Below are 11,724 nucleotides of genomic sequence, written 5' to 3'. Positions count from 1 at the left end.
CCATGTTTCGAAATTCTACCGTTTTTTTCCTTACACCACTGTTTGATAAATCTAAATTGAGCACAGGAGAAAAATCCCACGGATTTGGAGCATTGATCGATATAATCCTTAAAATATCTATATATGACTGTCATAAACATTGACCTTAAAGAACACAGAGATATTCAGATACCTAAATGATAAACAGAAATTATCATCATAAAAAAGAAAGAACAAAATAACTGACAAACATACCAATCAATTTTGCTGTTGTTGATTTGGAGCATTTGGTGGAGGAGGCATGCCAGGCCGGGGTGGACCATACGCTGGAACACCACTTCCAGGAGGAGGAGGCATGCCGGGACGTGGCGGCTGTTGCATTCCAGGACGAGGTGGAGGAGGTCCTCTCAACATCTGTCCAGGAGGAGGTGGTCCCATATGTCTCTGTCCTTTTTCTCCCATCAACATTCAAAGCACTTCAAGTACATTACATTTGCATATTCACATAGATGTACTGACTCAGATGATCTACCGCCGTCTAAAGGCTTGTGTGTTCGAAGTTTGTCCATCGCCAACCGCTCTAAACTCCGTCACTAAGGCACTGTAAGCTCTGCAGCTCATAGCACAGTACTCAACATAGTGCTCCTCAGCCGGTTTTTTTCGGCTCTCAACTACATTCAAGCTTAGGAAAGCAACCAATAGAGACAGTAACAACAATAACACATCCATAGGAAAGAAATATGAGAAATCAACAATGTTAAGCTATAGATACATGTATAGGTCTGTGTTTATATATAGAGATATATAAATGGTAGAGATTATTAAGCATTATATTTTGCACTTCCTCACTCCACCCACCTACTCAAGCTGAAATTATTATAGAGTTGGAAAATATTAAAATGTGATCTGGACCTTTCAAGGAAGAATTTGAAGTATAAGTCAGAGTATCATTTACCATAAAGAGAACCATTATTATAAAGAAAAATGACAATGAGCAGGTCGAGATCCTTTCCTTGCAGAAGGTGTATATGAAGAAGTCCTTCAAAGTTCAAAGAGACATTTTTACAAACACTTTCCATGCATCCATCTCTCACATTTGAAAGTTCAAATTTACCTATTAACTTTACATTTAGCATAAACAAATTGTTGAGAAATTACAAGAAAAAAGAATCATAAAGTTATATAGAAGCGTCCTAAATTGTTATTGTAGATTGAATCAGATAACGATGATCAATAACGTTGCTGCGTTGAGCTCACCTGTGTTCTGGAATCGTTGCAGTTGTGTGTGTCAGTTTTCGTTTTTGCCGATGATGATGATGATGTGGTCCGTGAGGTGAAGCTCGCGTCGGTGTTTGCGATTGCATTGAAGATTGGAGGATATGTAGGTTGTGCTTCTGTTGTTGATGCACCGTGGTTGCTGTTGAATCTGCTTGAAGGATAAAGTTGTGTCGATGTGCTGCAGATGGATGATGGGTTCTGTATGTTGCGGTGCTACGATCTGAATATCGAGGCAAGTGAAGTTGTATGTTGGAGACTGACTCTCTTGCAGGTTTAGATGCGTCAATGTAACAAATGTTTAAAGATTGTGGGTATGTTCATTTGGGGTGTCGAGTTGAGTTATGAAGTTAAATAATTTTTTTAAACAATTTAAATTTACACCCTTTTTAAATTTAATGGGAGTAATTGATATCTGATTATAATAATATTTTTAATTTACACCTGATTTTTAATAAATAGAGTGTAATTTGTCACATGTTAATCCTTAAAATGAAACTTTATTTACAAAATTGCCATCACGTTTCTAATTTACACCCGTTTTTAGAATATCGGGTGTAAATTTTTAAATCATATTGTTCTTTTTGTACTAGTGTCTCTATTCTACTCCCTCTGGTCTCATTTATAAGCAAAAATTTAATTTTTAGATTCATTCAACAATTAATGTATTTAGTCTATTATTAGACTAAATACATTGATTGTTGAATGAATCTAAAAATTAAATGTTTGCTTATAATTGAGACCGGAGGGAGTACTTCTTTATAAGAATACGGTACCTCCCTATTTATAAATAGATTACTTGCACAACAAGCAATTCTCAAAATAATCAATTAATACATACTTTGATCGGCTGTATTCAATTTTCTATTGAATCCAACAGATACATCTATTATATAAATTATATGTGACTATGTCGAATACACACTAATTCGACTCTGTAGAATCGAGCATTTACAGACACAAATAATTACATATTAACAATAATTACCAACTGTTTTAACATACATTATAAAATTATTTTTAAAGTGGTCAATGACTCGTTTTATAACCTTTAATGTTTGTTTAGTGATGAAAGTTAGATTTTAAGAAAATGAATTCTTCTCTAATTCTCAAATTCGAATCAAATTAAATGCAAATAATTTTGTATTTGACTAAATTAATATCAAATTTTATTCTGACTTTAAAGGGATTCTTTTAAACAGATCCCTATAAGTAGACGAAAAATGCTCATTTTATAAATTTATATTATATTTTATTGTCAATTCAAAACAATACTTTTGTTTAATCAAACATAATTCTAATATTAAAATTGATGTGATTTTAAAATTGGGAGTGATATTTATTGAGAAATATCATTGAGTCCAAAAAATAGAGAAATTATATAAAAATGATTCAATTGTTTTATATTAGTTTAATAATAAGATGACTATAACAATGAATCTAACATGGAATAGATAAATTCTAATATCATATCGAATTTCTTTAGTTCTAACTTGTCTAAAAAAAAATTTAAAAGATGAATTATATCTTCTTTTATAAACTTATTTTAGAATTTATCTCAATTTATTTTTTCTAAATTTTTCTTAATTTAAACTAATTTTGTACAAAACCAAGCTTATGGGACACAACCTACCAATTTTACTCATATATACCGGTTTTTTTAGCAGATTTTTGATCCAATATACCGGTTTTTTTTTTTGGGTAAATCATGAAGTTTTACCGAATTTACTAAAATTTTGGTATCATTTCTAAGAGGCAATTATGAATCTCGACGCCATGTTCTACTTTCTCATTTCATTCAGAAATTGTCTTTCATGAGGTTTTAAATGGCCTAATATGCCATGACTCATTAAATCCTGATCTAGTTCATGGTTATGAATACCATATCTAATAGTTACATTCCAACTAAATATGTTTGGCGCATATCTCAACATAAATAGACATTTCACTCTTCTACTATTAGTGCCTTAAGAGGTATTCAGGTTCTTATACTTTCCTCCTCTCTCACAATCCATAATTCATTTATCTTCCATCCCTTTTTGCCCATGTGCTATATCTAAATGAACGGTAACAACAATTATACCATGTTGTCTTCTAGTAGATTGTGTCCATGATAACACTTCGGTCTATGAGGGAATTATCTATCAATTAAAACATATAATGAATGATTTAAAATTTCTAAAAGATACCATAACCTAATTAAACTTTCAAAAGATACAAAAAGATGTAAGTAAAACATACAAAGTTAATGGTAAGAATTGGGTAAAATATGTAGAAGAACCATCCACCTCAGGCGCACATAAGGATAGCATGTTGATTTGAACTAACAAATTATTTAGAGGTGGGCTAAAAATTTTGGTATACCAGATTTTCAAAATATTTGGAAAATATTTGAATGTTTTAAAATATCCAAGTTATTTGCATTTTACTAGATTTTTTTAAAAAAATCACTAAAAAATCATATCGTTTTTTTTTAAATTTGGTAAAAATTCATATGGACTTTTAAAATTCTGATAAAAATGCAAATTGTACTTCTAGGTCAGTAAAAATATATACCAGATTTTTAAAATATACTACCGAATTTTTATATTTTACTGGTTTTTTTAGAGTGAAATTTTATTGTCAATCATAAATTTGAGATGACATAAATAATAGAAAGGGTATTTTTATCAATATGAAAAAGTGGCGGTTACTAGGTTTAATAATAAGGATGTTGAATTAAATTCTCCCAAATTTTACATAGTTCTTAATCCTATGATTGAGTCGCTTCTTGAAGGAAAAAAAAGATTTTCAATGCACTCCATATACTCCAACCTATCAAAATGGTTGATACTTAATACTTGATGTATAATTTTTTTGATTTAATTTATAATATTTAATAAAATTAAAGATATTATATATAAACTAATGTAAAAGATATATTTAATTAAGATGTCATAACTAAAATTGAAATAAAAAATATAAATTAAAAGCAGTAAGATATAAACTATTTAAAACTACTTCTAAATAATATTATAAAGTAATAAAATAAATTATACACTTGTTAAAAAAATAAATAATTAGTTTTAATTGTATGAACTTATAGACTATAAGGTATCACATTTTGTTCATACCAAAGATCTCTTGTAGTTTGTTAGGAGTATCACATCGATATAATCCAATAATATATGTATTATATATGTTTATAAGTGGAGAAATATTCACCTTGTAAATCCGTTTTATAAGGTTGAGTTAAGTTCAACCACAATTCTAAGATGGTATTAGAGTCAGATTCAAGATTTTTGGGGTCATTGCCATTAGGTTTCCATTATATGGTCCTTTATCATTTATATCCATACACCAAGCCCATTAATATTGGGAGTGAGGGTCTACGTTAAAAGTACTACATCAGATAATATATGGTTTGGACATATGATTATAAGTGAAACTATCTTTTATCTTACAAATTAGTTTTGAAAGGTTGAATTAGGACCAACCACCATTCTAAGATTGTTCATCACATCCTTACTAAAGTCTTCAGCTCTTGTTAATAGTTAGGAATCGATAATGAGATTGTATACAAGAAACAAGACATTTCTTGTGGTGACGATAAATTTGAAATTAGACGTTTGTGAAAAATAAATTAAGATAGAACAACCAAAAAGGTTAAGTATTTTTTTATTCTTATAAAATATTGCATTATTTATTTGTTTAGTCTTTACAAAAATATCATAATTCCAATGTTCAACATATTTCTTAAATTTGTTATTCTTATTTTTTTGGCTAAATACCCTTTTTGCTCCCTTAAGTATACCTCGGGGTCCATTATGGTCCTTCATCTTTAAAAAGTTCCAAAGTGGTCCTTTAAATGTTCCAAAAGGTCCATGTTAGTCCTTTCCGTCCATTTTTCTCAAACGGCGTTAAATTAAGCTGGATTTGAACCCAAACCACCTTACATACAAGAGAAACAATTTACCACTATGTAGCAACCTGCCCTAAAAATTTAGCTTTTAGAGTCGCCACCTATTCTGAAGGGCGAATAGGAAACCCTACGCAGATATGAGATTCAGGGTAAGTTATTATAATCAGGTTGAGGGAAGGTGTTAGGCACCCTCAACCCTTTCCTATTGGCTTTGAATCTAAGGTAAAGGTTTGTGGCTAGAATTATTGAGGTTTATAGCTGAGAAAGTGAATAGGGGAAAAATTGAGATTTTAGGGAGGGGGACTCGCCTTGGTTATCCAAGTGCCTACGTATCTCCTTATGGAGAATCAGAGTCAACGTAGTTCGGGCACAGGGTTGTACGCCTTAGAATTGAATTTGAATGTTTGAAGGCTTTTTGAATGGCCTATCGTAGTTTTTGAAATGAAAGGCATTTTGAATCGCCTAGGATAAAAATCCGTAGCGTCGTGGTTTAGTGTTTTTTTTAGATGTTTTGGGCGTACAACCCTGATTTGATATGGCACCGTTAGATGCGATGACCAATAGATTTGGTCAGTATAGCTAACGGATTAAGGGGCATTGCTGGTTACTCAGATCGATAGATTGATCGTCGCGGAAAGCAAATTAAATGTGTTTTGAATTTTATGTATTTTTTATCTCTCGTCTAATGCGACTAATAGCTTTAGTCGGGTCGAGGAGAGAATTAAGCTAGAATCAATTGAATAAGAACTGCCTAATATTTACCTAACATCTTTTATTATATATTATACTTAGTATTTTTTATAACCTAATAATTAATTAAAATTAGATAAAAGAAGTTAATATGTTTTGTTTTTTTTTCTTAAACATGATTAGTTCAAACGAAACATAAAACTAATTAAATATAATAACCAACATGATTTGAATTTTAAGCCATTATTTAAAAACTAGATTATAATAATTAATTAAAAATTATAGAAAAGTAGTAAGTTATTATGATATAGTTATTCCCTAAAGACCTAATAATTAGTAGATGATACAGAACGTGAATAAAGCCTTAAACATAGGTTTAACCTCCTTAAATCAAGTTAAGAACTTTGACTATCCAAATTCCTCACAACCCAATAGCATGCTGGCACTTGTTATTAACAAAAAATAGAAGGAAAAAAAAACATATATACAGATACATAGAGAAAGCCACCGTATTCTTCCTCTCTCTGCTTCTTCACACAACATTCGCAAAAACGAAACAAACCCAAACTATTTTCAAGATCCAACATCAAAATAAGATACATATATGGGGAAGAACACTCACAAATTTAAGGCGTTCGTGGTTATGTGGTTACCATCGTTTCCGGCACATCATAGGAATCCGAATCTGATGGTTAGTGGTGTAAGGATCCGCACGGTGCCGGTCAGAATTCCGTCAAATCGCTGCTCGCCGGAGTCGTGTGCGTGCGAGGACGACTAGATTTGGTTCTTTCCGCTGGATCGTTGTCGAACTCGTCGGAGGATGCTCTGAGTTGCAGCGGACTCGATTTCTCCTTCTTCCTTTTGCAGATCCGATACGGAGGAGCTGCGGCAACGGAAAAGAGGGACGCAAGTGGACGGTGGTGCGGGTCGGAAGCGTGATCGGAAACTAAAGTGTTGTGTGTATGGATGATTATTGAGATTTTGGAAAATGATGTTAGATATTGTATGATGAAGTTTTGTTGCTGTTGGTGGCCATCACGAAGTTGCTGGTTGTAGTGGCAGTTTATAGGGTGATGATGATTTTTCGGTCCCTCCCCCCTTTCTCAATGAATTCACTCTCTTATATTTACAAATTAGGTTTTTTTTTATACCCTAATGGGCCTATCACCTAACTAATCATTTTAGCCCAAATAAATTACTAATCCATTAACTAATTATATTTATAATAATAATAACCTTAATAATAATATTATTAAAACCACTATTAATTAAAAATAATAGCTAGTTATAATAATAAAATGATTAAACCAATTATTAATATAAATAATAAACCATGTGAATAATTTGTGAGAATGGACTAAAAAACCTCAAAAAAGGGAATAGATGGGCCAGAGGACTGGGCCTAAATACCTTCTAACCTTACCTACATTTTAACTCAGGATATTTTATAAGAGGGCGGGTTTGACAATAGGAATGTCAAACCCCATGGCTCTTAATTTTGACCCTTGATGAATTAAAAGATACAGATCTGTTCGGGCAAATTTTGGGGTATGACAGCTGCCCCTGTTCAATCTTCTTAAACCTGAAGAATCAGATAGGCACGTCCGCCTATCGCGATCTAAAGGTAGAAGATGATTGGACACTGAGAATGCCCCGAAATTTGCATTTGTTGGGAAGAAGCTCTATGGGAGATGGGCTTACAGATGCCACCCAGAGTAAATACCCCTCTTCTGTAGGATGTGAACCAGATGCTTTTGGGGAGGAACCGGGTGCTTTGATTGTAGCATAGCCTAAAAAGGCAACCTGAATATTATGCAATGGTATGATGCATGCGATGTATGATGCAGTAAGCTTCTCAAAATAAATGAGAGAGATGTTTGTATATGCATTATGTATGAATGAGATATGCAATTGAATGATGCATGATTGTTAATTATGTTAGTTGAAGTATGTTAGTAATTCTGAAAAGAAAGATAAAACCTTTGCGTGTTATTGGTGATGTTTTGGAGAATATCACTGTCGAGGGACTAACGTGATAAACCCAATTGAGGAATCGTTTGAAAAATCTTGTATGCCTGGAAAAGCTCCTAGAAAGGATGGAATACGTCTTGAAGAAGACTTCCTGGAAAGGTTCCTGAAAAGGAATAGCGAGGACCTTCTGTTGGTTGTGTAATTGGCTTGCTATGGTCAGCAAGCTTCCGCAGCTTGTGAACCCCCACTTACTATAATTCTAGTAAGTTTCCGTAGTTTGTGAACCCCCACTTACTATAGTTCTAGTAAGTTTCCGTAGTTTGTGAACCCCCACTTACTATAGTTCTAGTAAGTTTCCGTAGTTTGTGAACCCCCACTTACTGTAGTTCTAGTAAGTTTCCGTAGTTTGTGAACCCCCACTTACTATAGTTCTAGTAAGTTTCCGCAATTTGTGGACCCCAATAGGATTGCTTGCTATAATTCTAGCAAGTTCACCTGCACCGACAGGGTTATCGGCGAATATCATCGCAGAATTTACCTGTACCACCAATAGGGTTATTCACGAGTGTTGTCGCGAAATTTACCTATGTTATCAGCGTTATCTGCGGGTGTTGTCGCAGAATTTACCTGTACCACCAATAGGGTTATTCGCGAGTGTTGTCGCGAAATTTACCTATGTCATCAGGGTTATCTGCGAGTGTTGTCGCAGAATTTACCTGTACCACCAATAGGGTTATTCGCGAGTGTTGTCGCGAAATTTACCTATATTACCAGGGTTATCTGCGAGTATCATCGCAGAATTTACCTGTTTCACCAGGGTTATCTGCGAGTGTTATCGCAGAATTTACCTGTACCACCAATAGGGTTATTCGCGAGTGTTGTCGCGAAATTTACCTATGTCATCAGGGTTATCTGCGAGTGTTATCGCAGAATTTACCTGTACCACCAATAGGGTTATCCGCGAGTGTTATCGCGAAATTTACCTATGTAGAATTTTGTTTTGTAAATGCGTATGCATCATGCTTATGCGTTATGCACATGCCCCTGTTGTTTGTATAATGCGTATGTGTGAATGCTTACACATGTATATGTTGTATGTATACTGATGAAACGGCCAGACGAGGACTGACTACCAGACGGGAACTGGACTTTGTAATGGTTTGGATTGCCAATAAAAATTGGGCTTTTGTGATATGTATATGCTAATGCTAATGCGTATGCATGTATGCTAATGGTGATGCAATCTCATGGTTTTATCTCCTCAAACCCTTTGAACTTGTTTATTCCATGCTTGCACTTATACCCTGACTATGCTTATGCTGGCTTTGTAATGTTTATGTATGCTTATGCATATGCGTATGCTTGGTTGACGTAATGAGTGGAACGAAGTAATGTCTTCTGTAAGATTACCTGAAAAAGGTCTTTTGAATGGATGTGAATGTTTGGCTTGAAGAAGACCACATAAAGAGTTACGGTGTAATGTATCAACCAATGTATGTAATGCGTGATTTGTATGTATTTGTGTGATGCTCCAACGGTAGGTTATTAATAACCAAAGCGTATATAGTTCGCTTGAGTTGTAGGTTTGCTTTGATAAGATGAGGTGTGATGCTAGCGCGATTCCCCGGTACCTGTTTTTGAACTTTGATGATCGTAGTTAGGAGAAATATTTGTCCAAGGTTGTAAAGTGCGAGAACGCCTTTTCCTTTTGTTGTTCGTCTTGCCCCAGTTTGGCTCTTTTGAATTACTCCACTCTTTTTACCTTTTGAGGTTCTTCACACTTTAATCTTTAGAGGTTCTCCACACCTTTAACCTTTGAATTGTTTGCCTTATGGGTTTGATACCCCATGCCCCCCGTGTTTAGTGGGAAAGATGCTTATGAGGGAAGTGCCCCCCAGGAAATAGCCTTGTCATATGCTTCGACGTTTAGATTGAAGGGTGTGCCCCTGACTTGCCAGATATGGAGGGTTATCCATGGTTTTCTATCCATTTTGAACTTATCCCATGCTTGACATGCCCCTGTTTGTTATTGCTTCGAGATGTGCACCCAAGTCGATTGAACCTTAGGAAGAGTGCCCCTAGTTGATAGGATGTTTGATTGTATGCCCCTGTGATCCTTGAGAAAAAAAAAATTTTTTTTTTGCCCCTGTTTAGGAGAACCCTCTAGATGTGGTTCCCCCTACTCCAGGGTCTTTATTAGAAATGCTCACCTTTGATTAAACCAATTTTGAGATTTCTTCGATGCTAAGTGTATACTCGCAGATGACGTTGTACCCTTTGAGAAGTAACTCCAATGCAATGTGTATGCAAGTTTTGAAATCGAAGTCCGTTATGAATTAGGACTGGATGGTTTTGAAAAGAATGCTTGAAGAAGCATAGTGATTAGAAGTAGTTTTAACAAACATAGGAGTCAGTATAACAAATTCCTGCTTAATATGCTTTCGTAGTTAACCTTGCCTCAATTAGGACTTTTAAATGTTTTAACTTGGCCTGGTTCATGTTTTAAGAAACAATGGATATAAGGCTCAAAATTTTATTTATCCCACCCCTTTCTCCTTGATGTTCTCAAGATCCTAAAAATTCTACTAATCCAATGGATGTGCTTTGTTTGTAAGAGAATCGTTTTAGTTTCGATGTTGAGCAGAAGCCTTAGTAGGGATCCAAGCATTGATGTGAAGCTTTGATGGTTTAGCAGTCACAAGATTATCCTTTGTACTTCGCCTTTGTTTTTATCCCTTATTTTTGCATGAACCAATTCTTTGGATTTGATTCATCGGGATGCCCTAATTTTTGCCTAAGTCGTTTTTGTTTTCTTTCATGGAATTTTTTCATTTTGACTTAGCGGGCGTTTTTCTCCTTTTTCTTTTGAAATGCTCTTTTTGATCTTTGGATATTGAATGTTGTGACTGCCATGTCGCCTTTGATTTGTAAGCTTCGCCTTTGATACTTCCTCGATCTTGAACGATGTAATGAGGAAGAAGATTGTTGTGAATGTTATCTCCATTACTTCCTCAATCTTTGATGAATGCGAGGAAGAAAATATGCTTGAACCTTTGCTTTGCTTGATCCTTTGCTTGGATTGACTGATTCTCTTGACAACCAAAATACGCCATTGAATTAATTGAAATCTACCCTGCCCCTGGTTGAAATCAAGGTTTATTTGAAAACTAGAAACAAAACTCCAACTCCAGGCTCGAGGGGGTAACGAGGGATTAACATCCTTATATCTCCACTGTTTGGGAATTGAAACAATGCCTGTACATCGTCGGCTCGGTTTTACCTTGAAAGCATATGTTTAGCTGGACTTAGTTATTTGTATTTGTCATTCTCCCTTAAGTTTGTTAATAATCCTAAATTTGAAATTGAAAATGGAATAGAAGTGCGCGAGCGAATGAATTGACTCCAAAACCTACATGGTCATCCCATTAGAATTGCTAATCCGATGGTGCAACTTTATCCTGAGTAACACTTAGTGATCGTAACGGTTGAAATTATGAGCGTGATAAACACCTATTAATCCTAGGGACAATCTCCTTTGTAGATCCATCGACCTTGTTTTAATCCTTAGACTTGTAGAAGTGAGGGCAACCTCGAATTTTCCTTGGGCACATCAGACTGATCGGGAATAAGTTGTAAGCGGTGGGTTTTCGTCGTATCGGAACTTCATGAGTTTCCTTTGACTGAACCTCTTTTGCTTTTCCTACGGATAGTATCACACCATTTGTAACCCCCAGAGTTTGTAGATTGATAAAGATAGCCTATGACCCTTTTGCCCCTTGGTGGGGAGTCAACATATGTCGCATTCCCTCCATCATAGTCATGCATCTTTGTTCAGGGTATTGCCCCAGTTGGACTGACCCTTGCCCTTAGGTTATCGTAGAGCGTCCTTGTAAGTTTGGTATGTTCTA

General features: G+C 34.8%; 1 protein-coding gene across 1 annotated transcript; it reads right to left on the bottom strand.

Moving 5' to 3' along the window:
• Positions 1-237: 237 nt before the first annotated feature.
• LOC131614128 (uncharacterized) lies at positions 238-708 on the bottom strand. Its single transcript, XM_058885755.1, has 2 exons — positions 556-708; positions 238-423 (listed from the first exon to the last, which is right to left on the bottom strand). The coding sequence occupies exons 1-2, from the start codon at positions 706-708 to the stop codon at positions 238-240; spliced, it is 339 nt and encodes a 112-aa protein (XP_058741738.1).
• Between the last annotated feature and the right edge of the window lie 11,016 nt (positions 709-11,724).

This window comes from Vicia villosa, linkage group LG6 (genome assembly GCF_029867415.1).
Source record: "Vicia villosa cultivar HV-30 ecotype Madison, WI linkage group LG6, Vvil1.0, whole genome shotgun sequence".
NCBI lineage: Eukaryota > Viridiplantae > Streptophyta > Magnoliopsida > Fabales > Fabaceae > Vicia > Vicia villosa.
This window is presented reverse-complemented; position numbering and strand designations above follow the sequence as displayed.